General features: G+C 35.3%; 1 protein-coding gene across 4 annotated transcripts in view; it reads right to left on the bottom strand.

Moving 5' to 3' along the window:
• CACNB2 (calcium voltage-gated channel auxiliary subunit beta 2) overlaps nt 1-26,363 on the bottom strand; it is a 416,652-nt gene that overhangs the window by 173,100 nt on the left and 217,189 nt on the right. The window contains exon 1 of one of the 4 annotated variants that reach the window (XM_074192948.1): nt 2,613-7,723. The exons of the other annotated variants lie outside the window; for them this stretch is intronic. Coding sequence (XP_074049049.1) covers nt 2,613-2,645 — 33 coding nt within the window. The 5' untranslated portion in view covers nt 2,646-7,723. Of the gene's footprint in view, nt 1-2,612; nt 7,724-26,363 lie in introns of those variants that run through there. 4 annotated transcript variants of the gene reach the window in all.

The raw sequence follows: 26,363 nt of genomic DNA, 5'->3' as shown, positions 1-26,363 counted from the left end.
CTTGGACCCTAAATCCAAGGTTTTCCAGTACATTATGGCACAGCAGAACCCAGGAAAAGATTCCAATTTGGTCTCAGCCGGAAAGAGCTAAAATTAATGAATTTACAGGGACTGTAAATTAACACAATTGGAATGAAAATAAATCACTTGGGTATTCCCTGTTACCACACTTAGGGCTGTACTTTTTTGATATGATGACTCATACAATTACATCTGCTTATGTGAGTGTCCTTTCTTGAATTAAGAGCATATGGTTTCTTAAATAATGAAAAAAATAACACCAACAAAATTATCAGATAAAAAATCATTTTTGTACATCATCATTTCTAATAGGTTAAAGTTTTCAGGATCTAGGACTGTGAGTAATGACTTTTCCTTTAGGCTACATTTTGAGAAATAATTGATAAATGAAATATTGCTGATTATTTAAATAAAGGCAGCTATATTTAAAAAATATAGGTAGCACAGTGGATAGAGCCTTGGAGCTTTTGTCAAGAGAACCAAAGTTCAAATTTAGCCTCAGATACTTACCAGCTATGTGACCTTTGGCAAATCACTTAACTTCTGTTGGCCTCAATTTCCTCAACTGTAAAATGGGAATAATAGTACCTTTCTTCCAGGGTTATTATGAGGATCAAATAAGATAACTGTAAAGCATTTAGTATAGTACCTGGAAATTTTCTATATGCCAGTTAATTATTAATATATTAAAAGAAAAATATTATATTAAAAATATGGAACTAATTTTTAAGCCTGTTTCGCTCAAATATATGATCATTTGCTTTACTTTTTTCATTTCGTCAATAAAAGTTTGAGAGCAGGAAATATCTTAAAAATTCTACTTGATATTTGATACAATGTGAACCCTTAATATCCATGCAACAATTTTACAGTAGAAGTTTCCCTGGAAAAACTGGCAACTTACATTTATTTACCTTATGGGAATATACATAAGAATCACAGATTATTTTTTTAACCCAGAAAATGATCTGAATATTGGTGACAAAAGGCACAAATTCATTTATGAATATTCCCATATTACCCTCATTTGACAAAGTCATGAGATCATTTGGGGTTTTGTTTTTGTTTTTGTTTTTTGCAAGACAATGGGATTAAGTGACTTGCCAAAGGTCATGCAGCTAGGTAAATATTCAGTGTCTGAGGTCACATTTGAACTCAGGTCCTCCTAACTTCAGGGCTGGTGCTCTATCTATTGCACCACTATTTTGGGTTTTAATAGTGAATTGAAACTTCTCATAATCATAGTGACTCACTGATTGATCAAAAATCAACCAAACCAAAAACAAACAAATGCCCAAATTCCATATGCCTAGGGAACAGTTAATTTATATGTATGTTAACATTTAAAGAAGGTTTGATAAGTGGAAGACATTTTCTTTCTTTCAGGACAAGTTATTAAGAAGTAAAATCATATTCCATTCTCCCCCTCCTTCTCTATAAACTCTAAAATGGAATCAGTTTCCAATTGCTCTGGGCCAAAAGTCCCAAATTCATCCCTTAACTAAGGTTTACTACTTAACATTAACTTACAGTTAACCAAACTTTCACAGTTCTATTAGGAAGACTTAGATCCTAAACTAAAAGACATAAGTACTGAAATTAAGAACTAGAGCTTATAGTTAAATCATGATCAACTTCTAAGTTTTAGAATTTAGCCCTAAATTTCAAAAACTGTCCTTTTTTTAGTATTGTAAAATATAAGCACTATTTTTTTATAAGCACTATTTTGAAAGAAAGCTTCACCAATCAGCAGAAATATTCCTATTGTAGTTTTACCTCTCTTAGCATAGCTTATTAAAATACAGGAAACCAAGTAAATTTTTTTTAAAAATGGAATTTCACAGTATGTTATAACACTCTCAAAAAGTTACTAAAATCCTTGAAAAGGTTAATTTCTAGATTTTATGGACATCCAGGACCATTTTAGTGTTTAATTATCCCATGTTTAAGTTTAAGCATGCAGAAATGTAAACTTTTCCATAATTATGAGGATCAGGGGCATTGTAACACACTGATAAATTGTATCAAATTTTAGTGTATTTTCCTTTGTAAAATAATCCTTAAGGAATATTCATGCTGACAGTTTACTAATCTGGTCATGTATGTTAAAGAATATTATCTGATAGAAGATGACTTTTCCAACTCAGTTACCTGGCAGAGAAAGAAAATACTATGTTTTGTACTTGCAAAGAAAAATAAAACGTTACTTTTACTCAGGGACCATGAAAAAATGTTGTCAAATGTCACGCAATGAAAAAAAATGGCCCAAGCACCCAGTTATTTTTGCACAATTCTTATCAAACATAGCTACCTGGAATCCAAAGAACTTCAAAGCTACAAGTACAATCTCAATACCATCAATTGAAATGCCTAATCAAGAAACTGGTTTGACATTTACATTCTAACCATGTGGTCAAACATGTCCACATGAACATCAGATCTAAAAACAGGCTATTTGCTTAATAAGTTTCTAAACTGACAAATCCTCCATGGCCAACTTAAAAAAAACACACACAAAAAAACAAAGCCTTACAACTTCATATCAACTAACTTTTAAGTGTGAGTTCACAAGTAAAAAAGCTGTTTCTTACCGCTTCGGAGTCCTCATGGCCATAAAGGTACATGCTTTCTGACTCCTTATATCAGTTTTTCTGTTTGTCCACAAAGTAGTGCTCCCAAGGGAGACTAAACTGCGATATTTCAACGATGTCCTTTCCACAGTTAAAATCCAGAGCAATGTGTTTCCACGCTTGCTATGCTTTTTAAATATATTCTCAGTCACAAAAAGATACACACTATTGCTGCCAACAAGTCAAGGAAATGATAGACTGGTGAATGACTGAGTCTTCCAAATCAAACAACCACCATTTTGGTCCTTTTGGAGTGTTTTATTAATCCATTACTAGAAGTAAAACTGTAAAGCGGGAGCAAAGGCTAGTCTGAGGGTAGAGGGCACTCATTCAAGGTTCTGCTAGATGAGTTAATCACATGCTGCTAACCTATAAGCGGATTGGTTCTTAGGGAAAAGAAGAAAATATTCTAGTAACCTAAGCAATGTTGACAGAATTCAATGATGAAAAGTCATTTCCTCTCTCTTTCTGTGCATGGAAGTTTATTTTCTGTATGAACTTAAAAGGAGTTGGTGAAATCCAATGCCATTCAGAAAAAAAACCCAATGAACATCAAATAGCATGATAATTTGCAAAATAAACCTCTTTAAAAATCTTTTGATAATTTCTTACCAGATTATTATATTTTAACAGAATTACTTTCTGCATATTTCTTTTTTGCTCAGTATTTATTTCATGTTAAGAAGAAGGTATGTGGGAAGTTTGGCAAAGATAACAGCAAATGGGGGCTGATAACCACAAATGATCTAACGAAGAACAATGTAACTCTTGTCAAATGCCAGATACATTGCAATAAAAATATCACACCTCAGCTGTCTCAACATTAGGATCCAGGAAAAAGTATTCGGAACAATATTTCATTTTCCTACCATCATTATAAAAAAGCAAACTTGCAAATGCGTCTACCATTCATGACCACATTAATGGACTGAGAGTTGTTATTTCTTATGAACTTCCTAACGATTCAAGTTATTAAGAAATGGGGGAACAGCTGCCTAGAGCATTCCCCATCACTCCAGGTCTTCCTATAAGAGAGTCTATTGAGATGTTAAAGAGGATTTGTACTTCTGGTAAGGGCTGCACTAGATGACCTCTGTGGTTCTTGAGGTTTTTATTAGTCTGTGGATTGACTTAGGCATTTTAAGTGGATGATATGGATGATATCCCAAATTCCTGATTTCTGTCCAATTTTCCTTCCAAACTCTTAAATTTTGAAGCTCAGCTTTATGTTTGACTTCTCTTTTTCCCTTACCCCAAGTCAACAAACAATTATTAAGTGGAATGGTACCAAGTGCTGAAAATACAAATTAAGAGAAAAACAATTTCTACCTTCAAGGAGCTCACAATCTGATGTGTTAATAACTTTCTCCACACAAGATATATTTAGAATGAACTGGAGATAGTTTCAGAAGGGAGACAATATTAACCAGGGGGAATGGGAAATGCTTCTTGTAGAGTGTGTGCTTTTATTTGAGACTTGAAGGAGGTCAGAAAACCTGGAAGATGTATATGAGGAGGAAGAATTCGAGGGATGGTGGACATACAGAGAAATGCCCATGGTCAGGAGTTGAAATGTTTGACAGGAAGAACAGCAAGGAGGTCATGTCACTGTACTGTATATTAAGTGGAAGTAAAAATATTTAAGAAGACTGGATAGATAAAAAGCAATAAAAATTATGAAGTACTTTAAAAATTAAAGATAGGATTTTTATATTTGATCCTTAAACAAGTAGGAGCAAATATAGTTGACTGAATTGGAGGTGACATAATCATAGGGAATTTAGGGAGATAAGACATGAAACAGAAAGACCAACCAGCAGATTATTGTGGTATCCAGGTGTGAGATGATAAGACCCTACACCAGGTTGGTGGGAGTGTTAGGAAAGAGAAAGGGGACTAGGTGAAAGATATTTCAAAGGTGCAATCAATAGGACTGAATAATTATTTGAATATTTAAGTGAGGAAGAATGAGAGTCACCAATAATACCAAACTTGCTACCATACTGGAATTGGGAGGATGATGGTCCTCTCAATAGTAATAAAGAAGTTAAGAAGAAGTGAGGGTTTGGGGGGGGGGAAGATAACACGTTAAGCTTTAGAAACAGTGAGTTTTTAAGATATCTAAGACACATGTAGTTTGAGATATCTAATAGTTGAATATACAAGATTAGAGGTCAGGAGCACTAAATCTGGATAAATCTATGATTCACTGACTTCATGAGGGTTAATGAGATCACTAATTAAAATAGAATCGAGGAAGAGAGAAGGGAAGCAGATACTTTGCTTTAGGAGATTTGGGAGATAATCAGTGCAGATGATGATATTTGTCTTTCATTCTCGAAGAAGATCATGCCATCAAGGAGGTGATATCATGACAAGCACATGAATAGGATTTGAGTGAAGGGTTGCTGTGTCTTACTTTCTTTTCCAGAGTCATCTGGGTCTACTGGTCAGATATGAATCAAAACAACTGGAGATGGCCCTGGATGGGAGGCAATCAGGGTTAAGTAATTTACCCAAGGTCACACAGTTAGTTACAAGCATCTGAGGCTGGATTCAAACTCCTATCCTCTAAGTCCAAGGTCAGTGCTCTATCTACGGCACTCCATATCATGGCATATAGGAACTGGATGAAGACCCAGCTAAGGAGACTGAGGAAGAAGCAATAAGGCAGGAGAAGTAGGAGAGAGAGGAGTGATCTAGAGAAAAGATAGTATCAAGGAGAAAAGGGTAATTTACAGCTTCAAAAACTGATGTCAAGGGTGATGAAGATTTGGTAAGGCTGTTGGATTTAGCAATTAAGAGATCACTATTAGTTAGGGAGAGTGATGATTTCAAGTAGCCAGAATGCAGAAAGTTTAGAAGAAAGGGGAAAGGAAGTAAAGACAACCTTCCCAAGCAGTGTTGCCATAGAAGGGAGGATAGACAAATCCCTCGAATTAGAGTTAGAGCTCCAACACTGATGTCATATGTGCAATTATTCTTGTAGGAATTCTCTTTTCCTTCAAGACACGTTTCTCTCTACTTTTCATCAATCAGTAAATATTTATTAAGTCTATTATTTCCTGGACACTCTGCTATTACATGAAGCTTTTCCTGGTTCCCTTGTTAGTACCTTTCCTCCCCAATACCATCTATTGAACTATTTTGAATTTATTTGCATTTATTCTCTTTATAGGGTTAGAATAAGTGGTATATTGGGAGGAGCACTGGGTTGGTCTGGAGTCAGAAAGACCTGAGTTCAAATATGGCTTCAGAAACTTACTAGCTATGTGACCCTGGGCAAGTCACTTAACTTTGCCTCAAAACTGCCTCATCTGTAAATGAGCTGGAGAAGGAAATAGCAAACTACTCCAGTATGTTTGCCAAAAAAAACAGAACAAAAACAAAAACTCAAAGAGGTCATGAATGGTCAAACATTACTTAAAAAAAAGCATGAACAATGATAAATTCTCTTTATAGTTATTCTATATAGATTTACATATGGGCTTGCATCCCCAATTAGAATATAAACTCTTGGTGATTAAGACACTTGCCACTTAATAGCCATGTGACCTTGGGCAAGTCATTTAACCCTGATTGCCCCACATCTAGAGTCATCTCCAGTCATCCTGATTCCTGTCTGGCCACTGGACTCAGATGGCTCCAGAGGAGAAAGTGAGGCTGGTGACTTAGCACAGGCCCCCTCACTCAAATTTAATTCATGTGCTTGTCATGTCATCGCCCCCCCCAATATCATGGTCCCCTTCAAAAATGAAGGATAAACACCATTTTCATCACCATCATCATTATTATTATTATTATTTTATATTTCAAATGTACAATGACTAGCACATAGCAGGTATTTAATAAATGTAAATATATGTTGAGAGGATTAAAAAAAGGGAAGACAGTATATTAGAAAGGATGCTAATATTATTGTCCTTTGTAATCAAGGAGGAACAAAATGACATCATGATATCAGGGTTAAGGTATAGTATATTCAACTGTGGCCTATTAAACCAATATGAGTTCAGGTTAGGACAAATACTCCCTATGAACATTTGGGAAAGGGGATTTCTCTAAATTTGTGCAACTCATACTTCTTTAAACAAACATTTTATTTTTTGCATTTATGTATAAAATTATGTACTCAAAAACCACTGATGAATTTCATTGAATGAAGATCATCAGATTTTGAAGTTAAGCAGAATCTTGGAAGTCTAAATCAAATCCTTCATTTTACAGATGAAGAAACTGAAATCTAATTAGTGGCACAGTCTTTCTACAGTATATTGAAAGAAAACAAGGTAACAATGCAAAAATGAGGCAAAAAATCAGAACGAAAATACAATATTATTACCATAATACCATGGAAAATAGTGTGAAGTTTAAAGATTTCTTGAAGTTTGTAGGACCAGAGTCATAGAAGCTGAAGTGAATGCCACTTTCAAATAGTTAATCACCTAACTGCCACAAGATCAGATTCTTCAGCCACGTTTGAAACAGAGATAACACATCCTATTATATTTTCCTGGAAAGAACTTGGGATCTTCCATTTTCTCTTTGTGAAACTGATTTTTGAGTTCTAAGTTATAGGACATCAAGGGACCTAGGTCTTCTTAGCACCATGGTTTATCCAATGACTTGAAAAAGCAGAAAAGCACATTTTAACTTTCTTTTAAAAAGGCAGTCATACTTTAACACTTGGGATTTGGATTCAATTTCCTAACTTTATTGTTGCTTTTTGTTGTTGTTGAAGCTTTATTATTTTTTATTTTTTGAAGGCAGTGGGGGGTGACTTCACAGTTAAGTAAGTATTAAGTATCTGAGACTGAATTTGAACTCAAGTCCTCCTGACTCCAGGGCAGGTGCTCTATCCCACTGCACTATCCACCTGCTACCTAATTTCCTAATTTAGAAAGATATTTTTAGAGATAATTTTAAACCCACATTATTCTAGGTTTAATAATCTGATTTTATGTATTTAGGATGACTGTAGTGTATACTAAATTATGTAGCAGATAATTTAGGATGCCCAATTTTTTTTTTTAGGTTTTTGTAAGGCAATGGGGTTAAGTGGCTTGCCCAAGGCCACACAGCTAGGTAATTATTAAGTGTCTGAGGCCAGATTTGAACTCAGGTACTCCTGACTCCAGGGCCGGTGCTCTATCCACTGCGCCACCTAGCTGCCCCAGACATCCAATTTTGATGAAGGTTGGAGCTATACAATATCCTAAATATTTTAGAAGTTAAAAAAACTAATATATTTAATTATACTCTTGACTAAGCCTTTATTGTTCCTTCTGCTTTCTGAGTCTATATCTAAATAGGGCTGAGTCCTAAGGACTGAGAAAGGTTTAGAATAAATAGAATGAGAGTTGATTTTGAAATTAGGGGATTTTCGGGGCAGCTGAGTGGCGCAGTGGATAGAGCACCGGCCCTGGAGTCAGGAGTACCTGAGTTCAAATCTGGCCTCAGACACTTAATAATGACCTAGCTGTGTGGCCTTGGGCAAGCCACTTAACCCCATTGCCTTGCAAAAAAAAACCTAAAAAAAAATTAGGGGACTTTGATGTTGAAACTCTTCCATGCCCCTAACTGAGTGTCTTTAGGTATATCATTGGGGATCACTTTCATCTTCTGTAAAATCAGAGGAATAGACTTGATGACCTTTCTAGCCCTAAGTTCAAGATCATATGATTCTATGTTGAATAAATTCTCCATTCCTTATGCAACTGGTAGGGATTGGACATAACTAAGAAAACAAGAATCACCGACAAAAATTTGAAGTCAAAAATTAGGCAGAAGAATTTTGGGAAAGGGACAAAGATAGGGAGCAGTGTGCTAGTAAAGTGGGACCAAAATCAAGAATTAAACTAGGTCTAAAGGTGGATATTTGGGGCCAGAGGTAACTCAGGCAAGTCTGGTAATTCAGGTTTGAGATTAGAATGCAAGAAGGTCATAAAATGCAATAAAAACAATTACCTAAGAGAAAATTAGAAAATCAACAATTCCTAATAAAATTTAAAAAAATACTATGTTTCAATGATTATTAGAATCATGTTTAAAAGGAAGTCTCCACAAGGCAACATACATTCTAGTTAAACGTTCATGATTCTGACTCCATATAATCTAGGTTACTACTACCAAGGGGCAGCAAGTGCACAGAGAGAGGGTCAAGTCTGAAGTCAAGAAGCCTGAGTTCACATCAGATCTTGGACACTAGTTTTGTAACCCTATAACTTAATTTTCTTTGCCAAAGTTTCCTCATGTACAAATGAGCTGTCAAAGGAAATAGCAAACTGTTCCAGTACCTTTGCCAAGAAAACTGTAAATGGGGAGGGGGTGTTCATGAAAAACTGGATAAGAGTGAAATGACTGAACAACAGCTCCTACAGCAATATAATGACTACTAACTACAACTATCATCCAAAAACAACCCTCTACTACAACTACTACTACCACAACAGCAACAACTAAAACAATAATTACAACCACAACTACTACCTACTAATTACTAGTGATGATGATAATAATACCTAGCATTCATAAAATGCCTCTTTTGTTAAATGCTTTACAAACACACATAGGGGTTATTATTATCCTCCATTTTGCTATTTAGGAAACTGGCACATAGGTTAAGTGACGCACCCAGGTTACACAGCCATCAGGTATTTGAAAATGAATTTGAACTCAGGTCTTCCTGACTGCAACTCCAGGGCTCTATTCACTGCAGTTCTATCCAGCTGCCTTTTTAAACCCTTAATCTTTCAGATCAAAAGAGATGGTTTTCTGACTTTCTAGAGGGGAAATTATCCTAGCCAATGCAAAATATGTGTCATTCCTACATATTATGGGTCAGGAACAAAAATAAGGGACAAATAACAATGTTGGCTAGATGACGAGGCAGCTTCAAATAGAGGGCTCAATTTGTCTCTGGACTAAAGTTTTTAATTCCCAGATAGCTTCATTTTCAGTTTTTCTCTAAAATCTTTTCTATTAGAAACTGAATTCTCTCTCTCTCTCTCCACACACACACACACATACACACACATACACTTATATAACAAACATACACATGTGCGTATCTATCTATATATCTATCCATACACACACACACACACACATACACTTATAATTCCACTCATCAAATGGTCCTTATTAACATGGTTTTCTTAGTCATAGTTATTAGAATTACAGCCAGAGTCAGAAGGAAATAATCTTTAGGGTACATATAAGGAATTCAGTGATTTTAGAAGATGGTAGTTTTCAGTAGTTCTCACCATTGGATTCTGAGAATTGTTACCTGTTTAGTTAATGATTAGATGTGAATGGTCAATTATTATAATACAGTCAAATATTCAGACCAGCACCTTAAGCATAAGTGATCATTATATGGACACAGTACTTATGCAGGGTATACCAATTGCTCATTGTAATTTTAAAGTTCAATGTTTTCTATTGCATTCTAATTCTTTGAAAATTAATAATACATATATGGTATATCAAAATATTGGACTTGGAGTCAGCAAAACTTGAGTTCAAAGCCTACCTTAGATAACTTCCTAGCAGTATAACCAAGCCTGGGCAAGTCACTTACCTTCTCTAGGCCTTAGTTTCTTTATTGGAACAATCGGTGAATTCAGTTAGATGAGACTCAAAGATCCTATCCAACTCGAAAGCTATTATTTTAGGACAATTTTTTTCCCCTTAAAAGCTGCTTTTTAAAAAATTACTCTCTCAGGGCAGCTAGGTGGCATAGTGGATAAAGCATTGGCCTTGGAGTCAGGAGTACCTGGGTTCAAATCTGACCTCAGACATTTAATAATTACCTAGCTGTGTGGCCTTAGGCAAGCCACTTAACCCCATTTGCCTTGCAAAAACCTAAAAAAAAAATAAAAATTACTCTCTACTAATGGCATCACCATTGTCATAGCCACTCATTTCCATACTATCAGAATCATCTTTGACCCCTCCTACAATCTAATTAAGTCCTCTCAGATCCACCATTGAATTAACTCTCAATTCCTACTTCTACCACAATAATTTTCAAGCTTTAATTCCTCTTAGTTTTTTTCCTGGGGGGCTCTTCTCTCTTCCTTCCATACAATTTCCCTTAGGGATCTCATCAAATCCCATTGTTTCAATTATCTTTGTGGAGATGGAGATGACTCATCTTTTTATCTAGTTCTAACATTTCTCCCAACTTCTAGTCTTATATCTTGAATTGCTTGTACTTGAACAAGCTTGAACTGCTTGATGTCTTGTAGTCATTTTAAACACAGTGTGTCTAAAGCCAAACTCATTATCTTTTTCCCTATCCTCTCCATTCTTCCAACCTTCCTTATTACTGTCAAGGGTACCACAATCCTCTCTATCACCCAGGACTGCAAACTAGTGCCTCTCTTCACTATTCTTCTTCTCTCCTTCATCCAATATGCTTACAAGTCTTTTTGCTGTGACCTTTATAGCGTCTCCTAAATATGTCCCCTTCTCTTATCTGATGCTATTACCAAGCTGGAGCAGGTCCTCAATCTTATTCTTAAACTACTGCAGAAGCCTCTTGGTGGATCTCCCTGTCTGAAGAATCTCTGAAATCCATTCTATTCTCCACTTAAGTTGTCAAATTGATCTTCCTAAAGAATGGGTCTGACCATATTCAATAAACTAATGGTGCATGATTGCTCTGAGGATCAAATAAACAATCTAGTGAAACATCTTGTTCCTTCCACATCCAAGTGTCTCCCCTCTGAGACTATTCTTAATTTATTTTGCATGTACTTTGTACATAATTATTTTCATATTAACTCTCCCATTAGACTGAGAGTTCCTTGATAAGAGGGATTTTTTTTGCCTTGCTTTGATACCAAGCTACTACAATAAATAGCATATATAAGATCCTTAAAAAAACAACTAGGTAACAGACTGATTTGGATGGTTGATTAAATTTGTCTAAAAAGGGACTCTTTCTAATGCATATTTATGCCAGGTAAACCTCCCTAATACACTATTCTGCTCCTGTCAGAAAAAAATCTTACCCTGGCACTTGAAGACCACTATGCTATGACTACAATACTACAATCCACCTTCTTAAGCTTATTTCACACTTTTCTGACTCACCTACTTTGTCTTTGAATGAAACTGGAAGACTCACTATTTTCTGAATAGGTACCATGGCTTTTCCATCTCCATTCCTTTGCTTATACTTCTCCCTATATTTGGAATAACTTACCCTTCTCATTTTCTCTTGACTTTTCACTTTTTTTGCAAGGTGTGACTCAATTCAACTTTTTTTAATGAAGTCTTTTAAAATTTCCTCTGTTATAAGTGATCTTTCTTTCTTCATCTGATATGATACTCTCCTGATTGCATCTTACTTTAATTTGCACTCACTCATCCAGTCATTCCAACATTGTAAGAACCCGGAGAGCAAGGGCCTTTTTGTTTTTTTTTAATCTTTTGTAACCTTGGCACTTTGAATAAAGAAAATACTCCATTGATGTCTGTTGACAGATAAAGCAGAATAATAGCATTTAACTATTGCCCAAGCAGCCTAGAGAAATAGGAGACCATTTAGAATTTTAAACTTTTCCTCCTCCTACTTTTACTCATCAGGAGAACCTTTGTAACTACATGCTATTAGTAATGTCTACCAGAAGCAATTAAAAAAATAGAACATTTATGCTTTGATCATGCCTAGGGAGATTTATTGCTTCTACTAGAAATAACTTTGTATATAATCTTTCATCATAATGTCTCTGGGAAAACAAATAGAAAATCCATGGATATCATTGTCAAAGTTAATAGACTAAACAGACATTACTTGATAAACATAAAGCCTGAATCTTCAATGTAATAAATATGGGAATCTTTTCTTTTTTCTTCCCAAGAAATAAGATGGAGATCAAAGCCCAAATGTAAAAATCAACTTCAGATTAATGCAAAAGTCAACTTTAAATACTTGGAATGACTTCATGTTATAATCCTTTGGGGGGAGGTGTTCTTTTTAATTTTTTTTTTTGTTAAATTTTGTTTTGACTTTGTTTTGTTTTTTAAAATCCTTTTTATTCCTCCTTTCAATTCACAGATTCCTTTGGACTGAATATAGATAAAATAGCTAAAAAGTAGAGAGATACCCACATACTTTTCTAATAAGGTTTACAAGCCAAGATTAGCTATTCAGACTGATATAACAAACAACGGAAATTGTTAAAAAATGCATATAGAATAAAGTGAATTCAGAATTATAACTCTTTTTAAAATTTTTCATTCTTTTTATCACAATACAATATAGGGCCATTAAACTGTAATCACTTCTATTATGGTCTAATATTCCTCTGGGCTCTTCTGGACTTACTTTGCTAAGGTAGTTTGATGATTTTCCATAACCCCCAATAAACAAGAAAGAGCTGTCATTTTCCTTTCCATTCATTTGAGGAACTCATCTTTCCCTCCTGCCAAACAGCTTACAACATTTCACAAATGAGTAATTTTATCCTACTGAAGAAAATGCTACAATTTACAAATTAACTATAATCAACACAATACCTAAAAGATTGAGTTCTGCCTTTAGGATCTCCTGTATAGCAGCCATTAACTTAAACACATTTATTTTTTTCTCAGTAGATGAGGCTGATGACTAATATGTTTATTTCTCATCTTACAAATTGTTGAAATCAATTCTGTTTAAGAGAAGGATTTACTATGAAGTTGATTATTAAGGAATATTTCACTTCATTATTTGATAAGCTACTTCTTCTGGGTCTCCATAAAGCAATTAAAAATCCACTTGGGAAAAATGAAGGTACTAAAATTATTCATTCTTCCAAGAAAATTCAGTTCCTACTACATGTTACTGGAACATAAAAGCTAAAAACCAATTGACTTCAAACTGTTTAAAATTTATTTAGGGACAGGGAGGAAAATATGGCATAGTTATACAACAGGAAAAAACATTGAAATGAGAATCAGAATATAGTTTCACCTTTTTAACTTTGTACTTGGGAAAACTAGGGACCTTACAAGTCCCTAACCCAATATCACTTTTTTTCCCCATGAAGAAAGTGACATCACAAAGTGAAATGGCTTATTCAAGTAACAGATAATAAATGACAAAGTCATATCATTGACATCCCTATTCCATGTCCCTCACCTTCCACTCAAGTAAAAGCATTAGATCCTTCCTCAAAGTTTCCTAGGTCATCTTGCCAATGATACTGGATACAATGATATGGATACAAGAAAATCTAGCCCCCCAAAAATAAATGGAATTCCCGGAATGCTTTTAAGCCATATAGTTGCTTGTCATTCACTCATTTGATTAGTTTTATTATGCAATTTATCATCCCTACTGATTGCTATTTCAGGAGTCTCCATGATAACATTAGTTGGTAACCAAATTCCACAAGTGAAGAACATACATACAGTGGTGACATGTGTTATCTTCATAGCTGTACAAGATAAAACAATCATGTTTTCTCCATGCTGGGAGAATTAATCTGCTTGGATGCCATTCTTTCCTTGGCTTTACAGAGAACCATGTGATGTTACATGGTGTAAGAATCACATCAACTCACACAGTTGGAAAGATAATATGCAGTCTAACTGAATCAGAGAAGTGCCATCTTTTTATAAGGATGAGAAGGCAAATAGAATAAAGCATGCATGGCTATTAAAATGTACTTTGAGGATGAAAGTTGTCTTTCCCTTGGATTCAACATTTTTTTTCTTTAGGTGAATAGGAACAAACCAACCTAGTATAGCCCAGAAACTACAATGAACATAGAGAAGAATTGACTCTGTAGAAACAGGATTCTTCTTGTCTCCTGTAAGCAGGTCACTTTTTGTATTTAATTGAACTGACTATCCTTGAAGAACCAGTAGGAGGGAGCAGAATTTGAAATTTTTCTCTTTCCACTTTAACCACAACCTCTTTTTATGCTTTCATATTTTCTAGGCTTCAAAGAATTAGCAATAGGCGTGTGAACGTATTTGGAAATGTTTTGTTACACCTGTGGAGAAGAGAGCAATTAAAAACTTCATTTAAAAGGGAGACAGTGAATTTTTAAGAACTCTCCATTTTTCATAGAATCTTGGTAAGAATCCAGATCTGACCTCTTAGGGGACTTTGAAATACTTTTGGACTTAAGAGTACAGGAACAGAAATAAGTAATGCAAGAAATTTAAAGTTGCATAACTAGAAGAAAGGGATTCTCATCATTTTTGTGTATGTTCTGTTTTTATTCTCTGCTAGGACACTGAAAAGATTTACTCTAGAAAACAACCCTAATACAAGAATAATTGAAAATAGAAAAATATTCCTCCTAGTACTTCTGGACTTACTTTGCTAAGGTAGCAGGTTAATAAAATCAGTAAGATGTCTATGAATGATATCAAGAATTGTTGTTGTTGTATGACTCTTCATGCCCCTATTTAGGGTTTTCTTGGCAAGGACACTGGAGTGGCTTGCCATTCCCCTCTCCAGCTCATTTTACAGATGAGAAACTGAGACAAAGAGGCTTGTGACTTGCCCAGGATTGCATAACATGTAAATGTCTGAGGTTAAATTTGAACTCAGATCTTCCTGACTCCAGGCTCAGCATTCAATCCACTGAGATATTTCGCTATTCTGATGACAAGAATAGGTCTTTTTAAAGAAACTTTGTAAAGCATGTCTTTCATGGAACTGACAGACCATTTCATTGAACATATGAAATTACTAAGATATAAAACCCTGATTCTCAGAACAAGGAATAGAAAAACCTTCCTGGTCTTTCACCACTTAATTTATCCCCAGATGATTTGTGATCTAATTTACTTTTCAACTGGCTAAAGGGATATACTTTTATAAAATAGGGATGCTTACTTTATAATACTTCAAGGGAAGTACTATAAATTCCTTCTGAAAAAATTGTAGCATCATCAGACCTTTGGGAATGGAAAAATAAGTGGCATGTCTTTGGTAAAATGTCAAATTCAATGTGTTCACCAATATCAAAAGAGAATTCTTTTGTCATTTAAAAATGCTGCTAAAGTCACTTGGACAAAAGTCAAAAAAAGTCTTGTTCCTATTTTAAGGTGTATATAGGTGCTTTTTAAAAATGACATTTTATTTTTAAATTGGTCATCATAAAAGAAAATCATTTTAATGAGAAGACCCCATTTATTTATTATCTGATCAACATCCATATAAGAATCTGAGTACAGATACTACTTTCAGAGCTCATCAACTTCCAGATTCTGAAGGACACATCAAAATGTAAGTTGGTTTGGTTAGAAAGATGGATAGGGGGGCGGCTAGGTGGCGCAGTGGATAGAGCACCTGCCCTGGAATCAGGAGTACCTGAGTTCAGATCCGACCTCAGACACTTAATAATTACCTAGCTGTGTGGCCTTGGTCAAGCCACTTAACCCCATTTGCCTTGAAAAAAACTTAGAAAAAAAAAGAAAGATGGATAGGCTTAGGGGGGAAGGATAAAGAACTTGTAGTTGAGGGTGTTTGAGGTTGACAAGACACCCAGACTGTTGTCGTTTGGCAGGTTTCAGTCAAGTCTGACTCCTTGAGACCCCATTTGTGATTTTCTAGGCAGAGACACTACAGTGATTTGTCATTTCCTTCTTCTCATTTTACAGAGAGAAAATAGGGTTAAGTGACTTGCCCAGGGTCACACATCTAGTAAGTATCTGAGCCTGGATAGATGAGTCTACCTGGCTTCAGACTTAGCATTCTATCCACAGACACCTGGGTAGTGATGGGCTGAAGGGGGTATTTGTAAATACTAAATTGCAGAGGATAGAATTGTATTTAAAAACTTTTTGTTTACTTTATTATAACAGATTTAAGATTAAACAAAAAAACCCATTTGGGTCTGGATTTTGCAGTAGGAGGGGCTGATAAGTTTGTCTAATTGCTCAGAGAATCTGGAGGATGGATAGGCAGACTGTCAACTTCATCTGTTGCAAGGAGGGCAAGGAAACAAAATATTCTTTGCATCTTCTTGGAGAAGTATAAAAATTCATGGAACTTCTAAGACTTCAAATCCAAAGATATGGAAAGGAGTTGGAAGAAGAATGTAGGACACTGGGCAGTTAGGTGGCATAGTGAATAGAGCACCAGTCCTGGAGTCAGGAGTACCTGAGTTCAAATCTGACCTCAGACACTTAATAATTACCTAGCTGTATGGCCTTGGGCAAGCCACTTAACCCTGTTTGCATTGCAAAAAATATGGTGGCTGGAAGTCTTCCACTAGAGATTGTTTAGTATTATTTAGTATGTTGTAATGGGCATTATTGTTCAAATGGTGAACAGGCTGGATGATGTCTGAAATGGATCTTAGTTCTGAAATTTGTAACAACTTCTATGGGCTTTGTGCTAACATTTATTAATCCCTTGATTAATTAGACAATTTATTTTTCCATTTGAGCATCAATTTTATATGTAAAAGGCTCAATTCCTGCCCTGATACATATCTATTGTTTAAGCAAAGCAAACTTTTTACTTTCAGTTCTGTAGGTAATTAAGATGACAATTAATAGGCAAGGTGCTGATTTGTATACAAGGAAGGAATTTCTATTCCATATCAAGACAACATGAGGCAGGCCCTCAACTTTTAAGATGGAGAATTTAATAGAAGACCTCGGCAGGCATGGATAGGTTAAAATCTTTATCTTTTGACTGAATCCCCACATTGATGAGATCACAGACTCACTGGAATATATTAATATCCTAATTCAATGAGTTTTTGCATGTCAGAACTTGGGTGATAACTTTTCATCTACTTTGTTTTTTCTAATATAGATTATTAGACCCAGGTTTCCTTTATTTTTTTGGATGCCACTAAGAAGCAATTGTGGTGTTCTTGTGTTGGCTTTGACAAAATGAGAAGGATTCCATGTGACCAGTAGTTGAACCTGGGTTTGTTGGTCTTGAGAGATTAATGAGCGGCGTGGCAGAGACGGGCAATGAGATGTATTCAATGCAGTGACAGTAATACAATCAATCCAGGGAGTTTTCTTTTCTTTGGGAAGGGAAGGGCCACCCTAAAATGGGTTTGTCTGGAGAGAGGGGTCCATGTCTTGGAAAGCATTGTAGTTCCAGCATTTCCTGGCAATCTTGTGCTGAGAAGTTGCATTAGCAGAACAGAGCAACACAGACCTATGAGTGGCAAGTTAAACTGTTCTACTGTTAAAAGGTTTGAGAGGAAAGGCTATATAGATGATTAGTCCATTAGTCCATTGAGTGAAAGATTTCAATCAGCTGAGTTGTCACAACTTGATATTACTGAAAAGTCATTGAGCCTCATATGCTATGAGTTGCCATTCCGTTGCCAGATATCATGTAGTAGCACTCTACTCAGAGGTTACTTGGAGGGCCAAGGTGTCTTGTTGATGCAAGAGGAAAAATAGTACTCAAGGACCAAGGACTCCCTCAGCACTAGACCATCACCATAAGTCCTGTTTCCTTTCAAATCAAGCCATGGAATGAAATGGTTCTGGTAAATGAGAAAGATATCTCTGTGCAATTCTCCCCTCACTATAATAAATATAATTGTTCAAGTCATGGGGCTCTTTGATTGTGAAGGATGAACATCAAATAACATGTCATCTAGTAATGGAATAATTTGGAAATTCCCAGAACCAATGATAAAACTTTATCTATTTGTATCTTATTTTCCATGATTCTGATTAACCTTTTTGGCAGATACATACAGATTTGTTTTTCATACTGATGTCAACATTAGTTATCTTCATATTTCAAAGTATCATGGTATAATATATGACTTTGGTATGACTAGAAGAAACATCTTATCCCAAGAAAGCCTTCCAGGTGGTAATTTTTATGCAGAAAGTAAAATGCTTTTATGAAATTAATAAACAGCAAACACAGCATTATCCTGCATATGCTAAACCTTTCAGTCAATTGCCTGACCATAAAAATGTTGTCCATAGCAAGAGATTAATTTCTAGACTTCGCACAAAGTAAATACCTACACACCATGGAGAGAATTCTATTAGGATACTACAATATAGACATTCCTAAGAAATAATGTTTCAAAATATCATTTCCTACACCAATATTTCCCTCTTTCCCTGGTATTATGCCCTGGAAGACTTCTAATTCATAATCTCAATTTTTTCAGACACAAACAGAAATAAAGAAATAAAGGAGACACAGACAGAGATAGACAGACAGAGAGATGTGAGCCAAGGATCATGAAAGACTAAACTTCCTACTTGAGCAACAGCTAGAGGTAGAAGTGACAGGAGCTCTTAGAGGTAACTAAATAGCCCAATTAGAATGAGAACCAAATTTGAATCTTCCCTCTGACATTTCCAAGCTGTGTGATTTTGGGAAAGTAATTTACTCTCAATCTCAGTTTTTTCATTTGTGAAAAGATGATAACAGGATTTGCCTCACAAGGTTGTTGTCAGGATAAAATGTGATAACATAAGTAGTTTATGAAAAAAACATAAAAAAATAAAAAAAAATAAAAAATGAGTAGTTTATGAATCTTAAAACACTCCATAAAAGCTATCAATGCAGACACAGATAAAAGGTTCAGGTTGTTTTTGTTTTAAAAATCCTAATATTCTTAATTATTTATCTAGTCAGTTTGCTTCATTACCCCCATCTCCCAGGGAATCTAGAGTACCAAAAGAGCCAGGCTCAACAAAAACATTTCTTTCTGAAAAAAGAAAACTTAAAAAATATCTTGCCTCATGAAATTATAGCAGCTCTGCCTAAGTGTAAATGGTAGTCTAAACAAGGTAATGGTCATGATTTCCTACCAACTAAGCTGTCTCAGTTTGATCACAATGACTCTAGTGTAAACCAAGGGTTCTTAATCATTTTTATATTATGGATACCTCCTCAGAATATTTTTAAATATGTAAAATAATATACATAATATTACAAAGGAAACCAAAGTGAAACTAGAGATACAATTTCTCTTCTTCCAAGTTCAGATCTCCAGAAATCTACCCCCCATCTCCAAGTTAAGGAATTGCTCTAAAGTAAATTTAGAGAGAATCACTCAAAGTGATGGGCAAATAAATACAGGATATAATCGTCTTATGAAAATCCAACATTGCTTCCCTATCCTTACTTTAGAAATCGGTGAGTCATGGATTTAGAGAAGGAAGAGAGATGGACTGAGGCCTAGAGAAGAGCCAGGGTTATAACACTGACAATACTATTAAGAGTAGCACGGTGACACAATGTTTTAAAGTTTGCCAATCACTGTCCATACACTGTCTTATTTGATCCTCATTTCCATAGGCATTGCAATGAAATGCAGGCCGATATCTACTGTTACTAAAACTTCAACTTTCCCTTTGTTTTTAAACTCCTTTTTCCCTTGTTGCTAGGGAGTGAAAGTACTTAGAAAACCTCAAAAAGGGTTTTGAAGATGGTGGGAAAAAAAAAAATCTGCATTCTTATCCTGCAGCTGGCTTTGGGAAAGAGAACCACCATGATTCTCATTTGTAGAATGAGGGGTTGGATAGGACGACCTTTGAGGCCTTTCCAGCTCTAAATCTGTGATTCTAGGATGACCAGAAGGAACAGCTGGTGACAATGAAAAAGGAAGCGGGCAGGCCAATTCTGGTCTCCTGGGGGTTCATTTCAGTTGAAAGCTTTGGCCTTCAGTAGAAAGAACAGAAGGAAGGAGGATTAGTGAAAAGTTGTTGTTGTCTCCTCCTCCCCCCACACAAGAACATACACACATGCTCCCCTCCCCAGAACTCCTCAGCATATAACTTATGTCACAGTTCCTCACTGCCCTGAGAATCAAACCTTTGCCCACCCCAGATCTTTATTCCTCCACACCCTTTGGCAAACTCTCACCTCAAGTAACCCCTATTTCCATGATTCATTTCTCCACTCCCAAGCTCCCATCCCTTGACCTCCATCCCTAGTCTCCTGCCTCAGGCCATGAGAGTCATTCATCAACCATGGCTTGGAAGGAATTATCTTCTATGCCTCATCAAGCCTAGAGAAGGAAGAGACATGGGAGGGCCTGAGGAGAAGGGAGGAGCGTTCATGTTGTGGCATCATAGGCTTTTGGATGTCTGAGCTTAACAGCCTCGTAGGACTTGTTGGAGAATCCTCAACTTCTCCAATATGAAGCATCAGATAGCAGTCAAAGGATGCTGGCTTCTAGCAGAAAAAAAAAAAGCAAAACCTCAAGGAAGTAGATGACCTTAGACAGTGTCACTATACCAACTTCTAGCAGCAGATCTCCTGAACTCCCTACTGATCATCTTGGCTTGAGTTATGGTTCCTATCACCCATTTCCTAGGCTTGCTTCAAGTCTTTACATTTGACACTCTAAATCAGCTGGCTGGGCCTCTTGCTTTGAATAAACTTTTTAATCCTTACTCTACCTACCTGCTAAATTTAGCTTACTTTGATAAATTTTCAAGTGCCTCCCATGGGCAGATCTCATGTCCATTGTGGAAAACTGACTAGCTTTAGGAGAATTTAGTGAACTAGAGGGACACTATGCGTCATGTCCTCCAAACCAATACTACTACATTGAGGGAATGATTTGGAAACCCCAGACAACTGATTTATACCAGGAACCCGACCTATGGAATAGACCTTCCTCCAAACTTGAAAACTGGCTGTACACCAGCTGATATCTAATTATTATACTGTCTAGAAGAAAGCAAGAAGGGTTTTGAAGCCTCTGAAACATGTTTAAAATCGACATTTGCTAAAACTCAGGCAGGAAATCTTGTTTATCTGGACCTCTTCAAAGAATACTGGACTAAACTATTTTAACAATAGGTAACACATCTGTTTGGAAAGGCTGTCACTAAATATTATTCAGAAATAAGAAAACATGAAATGGACAGTTTCAGAAGAAACTTGGAAGACTATTATGAACTGATGCTGAGTGAAGCGAACAAGATGAGAACAATGTACTCAAAGACAATGGTATTACAGCTGATGTTAACTGCTTCAGACTAGAAGAGATAGGATATTATATAGCACATTATGTAATATATAATGTTATATATGTGTAAATGTAATATATAGCACGGGACTTGAGAGTCATGAAGACATGTATCAAATCCTATCTCTAATGCTATAATCCCATGCAAATCACTTAACTTCTTGAATCTTCATTGCCTCATCTGTAAGAAGGGAGTAACAGAACTTTTACCTCGAAGGGTTTTTGTTAGGCTTAAATGAGATAAAGAACCCTACGTGTCTTAAAATATGTCTATTATTGCTATCTCTAGATAGTAGAGTTCACATGTTATATAAAATACAATGATATATTTTGTGCATAAAGGTTAATATTTTTCATAATAAAATATGATAATATCATTAGACTTTTTAGAATGACTATGTTCTATTCATTCCAGAATTCACTGCACAAAAAAATGACCACCCTTTGGACTCTTAGTAAATTTAGTAACAGAGAGGAACAAAAAAGATTTATAAAGTATTTGTTCCCCCAGTCACGCCAATTGATAAGCATTTATTAAATAACTATTTTATTCCAGGCTCTGGAGATAAAATGAAAAAAAAAACCCAGCCTCAAGGGGCTTACATTTTATAAAGAATCAAAATTGCCTAGGTAGATGAGATAGTAATCAATTAGGATGGACATTAAGGAATTCAAGGGATGGAACTAAGTGTTCCCAGATTATTCTGAAACCTTCCATAATTGTCTTTGTTCTAGATTAGCCTGGGGGTGGTTGAGCAAATAAGAGTTATATACCAGTACTGCATATAGAATTTTGCTTTGAAAAACTCCAAGGACATTTGGGATTTGATCAAACATCCAAATGGCCACAAATCTGAGCAGCCCAAGGAAAGTTCCCACATTAGAAAGTTCAGAAACGATCTCATTGTCTTGAGACCAAAATGGAATGAACACTTGAGAATACTATAATAGGACAAATTAGGAGAAAAAAAAAAGGTTAGCTCTTACTTATTAGAGCTTTGTGACTGAAGATCATATATCTAATTACTTCTAGCCACTGTTAGAGCTTCTTAGGAAGAAATGACAATAAAATGCATTTCCAAGACACTTTCAAGTACATCGCATATATTACTTCATTAGTCTTCACAACCACACTATAAAGTTAAGAAGGACCAGGAATTATGACCCTCATTTTACAGATGAGAAAATAAGCTTAGAAGAGCTAATTGACTTACTCCTAAACCCATTCAAATCAGTGAGAGGGCTTAGAATAAAACCTTGTTTTCTTGTTTGACAAGCAATCATTAACTCATCAGACCATATTACCATTTCCAATTCAATATCACTTACTGTCCATATTTTTCAAAGGAAAAAATATACCAAGGATTCTTAGAATAACACCAAGTAGAAACTTCCATTATTAAATCAAAGGATATAGAAACCTTTTGGAGAGAGAGAGAGAGAGAGAGAGAGAGAGAGAGAGAGAGAGAGAGAGAGAGTTATGTGTCTACAGTTGTGATTTTAAGGATAGGACTTTTCTGCATGCTCTCTAGAAGGAAAAATTTTTTAATTGACAAAGTCTTTCATTGATAATCACAAATAAATACTATATTACAAATAACCCCAATTTAAATTCACACTAAGATACAATAACTGATGTGGACATTGATGTGTTAAAGTTAAGCTTGCTTATATTTGCCTGGAAAGAAGCCCCTTCTTCTGATTCTTGGCATTCACAGCTATATTCAAGGTCAGCTTGAATGCTATTACCTATTCATTCTAGGCTTTCCTGATATCCTCCTTTATTAGAATTCAACATCTAAATTTTATTTCATATTTACTCTATATTTTACTATATATAATCTGCAGCAAATAGTTTGTTATATATTTTATTATATAATTATATACTATAAAATATATGATATATCTTATTTAAATAATGCATATTTTCTATCTATATTATGAAAGTATAGAAAAACTATAAGATATTTATTTTGATAATCATAATATAACATTTATATAATATGTAATATAAAATAAAAGTGCATCTTGTTTCCTCCGATAGAATCCTATAGAAGTCCTCATTCTGAAATAGCTCATATCTACTGCTTTGTATGCATGTTCTTTATTCATAGTTAGATGTAAGCGTTTTAAGGCAAATATTTCTCAGGGTTTTTTCCTCCCTAAAACCAATGCTTACTTGAATTAAATCAATCTTTTTCTGAAAAATCAAAGGGTCCAAGAAATCCACAAAATGAAAGAAGCTCAGAGGTAAAGGAAGCTCCAGAATTACAATTGAACAAAAATCCCTCACTTAAAAACTCCCCTGCCAAATTTAGTCTTTTCTCCATGAAAGTTTGAAAGTCCTCTATTTTCATTTAAGGTCCATTTCTTCCTTTCATAGGATTAGTTTTTGTAGGCAATTGTAAACCTCTATCTTTTGCTTTTTGAAAAAAACGGAGACTGTGTTCCTTCCTGTGCTTTTGTTTATGGCAGCTACCCCTGACCAATCTCATTCTGATCCCTACAGATTCCTTTATTCACCTCTACCTCCTCTCAGGGTTAGGCTCTTTTGGATCTTTGAGGTCTAGAGAGCTGAATTTTCAGGATTGAGTTCAATGGCTTCTGAGAAGCCATTGGATCTTTCAAATCTAACAGTTTGATTTTTTTCCTGTTGCCCAGTTACTTCCAACATCCATGGTATGAATTTCCCATCACAGTATGGTTGTTCTAGGAGAGCCCACTGTTCTTGATATATCTCTGGATACAGAAGCATGAAGGTTAAACATTGCTCTGGAAGTTCCTGGTTATACTAGAAACTACATCCTGAAGGTCTCTCTTAAGAACTTTAGAACTGACTACATAGCATGAAAGATACTGGCACAGGACTGTCCAGCAGGGTGGTGTGCCATATGAGCAAGGCAGAATTGAAGCAGCTCAGAGGAAACATGAGATATATACCTTAAAGGCTAAGGGGTTTTTGTTTTTATTTTTATTTTAACTCCAGGGCTTGTAATAAAATAGTCATTTAAGTAATGCTTATCAATTGGGGTAGGTGAGGGAAGAAAAAAAAACTTTTTTGTTGATCTCTGTGGATTATTTGTGCCCAACTTGTGGTAGAACATTCTGAACTCATATTGGCATGATCAACCACAGTTGGACCCACTGTATCTTGTCTCTAACTTAGTGATGTCATTTTGGTCTTCATCAATACCAAAGAACAAAGACCAACCAATTTTTCTTTTTTGTCTGGTCTGTTTTTGTATTGTCTGGTGCCTTTTTCTCTTAAGGCCTCTTTTTTGTTGTTGATGGACTCTGGGATAACTTTTTGTGTATTTCAGTGGTGGAAGAAGAAACTTATTATGTTTTCCATTGGATTATTTTTTTTTTCTTAGTGGATTTCTTCATTACTATTTGCTCTGGTTTTTAGGTTTATGTTGGTGTGTTCTGTTCAGGCAGACATCTTGCCTAGAAGTTCTCTCTGAACCCTCTTTTAGGGGATGATCCTGTAGATACTTGGATGTTGCAACCATGTACATTTTAAGTCTCTTCTCTTCTCTAGGCTGTTTCCCCTATTCCTTTATCTGATCTTCATCTTAAGATAATGGGTCTTAAGATTCCTCAATATTCCAGTTACTCCCCTACAGGTCAGATTCAGTTTTTCAGTTTTCCTTCTCAAAACTAACACAATCATCTCAGATGTGATATATGTGACTGAACAAGGAAAGAGTACAGATGGACTATCATCTCTTAACATTCTTGGAAACCATAATGTGCTATATAATATCCTATCTCTTTTTTTGGCTGCCATATTTTCCCTATTGGGTCATCAATTAGACTCAGAGTTTATAAAATCCCTATTTCTTGTTTAAATGATAGATCTTGTCACAATTTCTCCCTATCTTGTACTAGGAAAGTAAATTATGGAGAAATATAAGCCTTTATCTTTATCCTTTTTAAGTTTCACAAAACTGTATAAAGTTTGATGTTCTTGTCTTAGCACTTTTTGAATTTTGAGTGCATTATTCTGTATGTGTCACCCATTCCTCCTAGCAATGTGTTGTTTGAAAATTTGATAAGCAAAGTATTTCTAATTTCATATCTAGGTCATTAATAAACATTTTAAACAACACAAAGAAAAATATAAATCTTTGGGACACTTCCCTAGAGTCTTTTGGGATACTTTTCTTAAAGTTGACGTTAAAGTCCTCTTTAGGTCCAGCTCTTCAAGTGATTTTGAATTGCAAGGATTGTCATATTGTCTAGCCCACATCTTGTCATCTTTTAAAGGAGAATTGTACAAAAGAATTTGTTAGATGCTTTGGACATTTCAGTAAGCAAATTTACATAACCCATGGGTCTAATTGATTTGCTAATCAAGAAACCCTACCAAAAGAAAATATGCTTTGAGTTATTCTTGATGAAGTCGTAAGGGCTCTTTATGATCATTGCCTGTTTCTAGTTCTTTCATACTATGTTCTAGAATCTGGCTAGCAATTGAAGTAAAAACAAAACAAAAGAAAACATTGGTTTAGAGTTTGCAGAATCTATTCTCTTCTCCCTCTCTCTTCTTTAAAAGCAAATAGAAATCTGTTCTCTCTGAAGTACCTCTCTCCATTCTTCCTGAATTATCAAAGATCTCTGACAATCAGCAATCGTACCTGCCAAAATGTTCAGCATCTGGGAATAACGTTATTACATCTTGGTGATCTGGTGACCTGAATTCATCAAAGGCTCAGATAATAATAATTACTGATTTTTATATAGTATATTTCTATAGATTTATATAATG

Source organism: Macrotis lagotis, chromosome 7, assembly GCF_037893015.1.
Source record: "Macrotis lagotis isolate mMagLag1 chromosome 7, bilby.v1.9.chrom.fasta, whole genome shotgun sequence".
In the NCBI taxonomy this organism is placed as follows: domain Eukaryota; kingdom Metazoa; phylum Chordata; class Mammalia; order Peramelemorphia; family Peramelidae; genus Macrotis; species Macrotis lagotis.
This window is presented reverse-complemented; position numbering and strand designations above follow the sequence as displayed.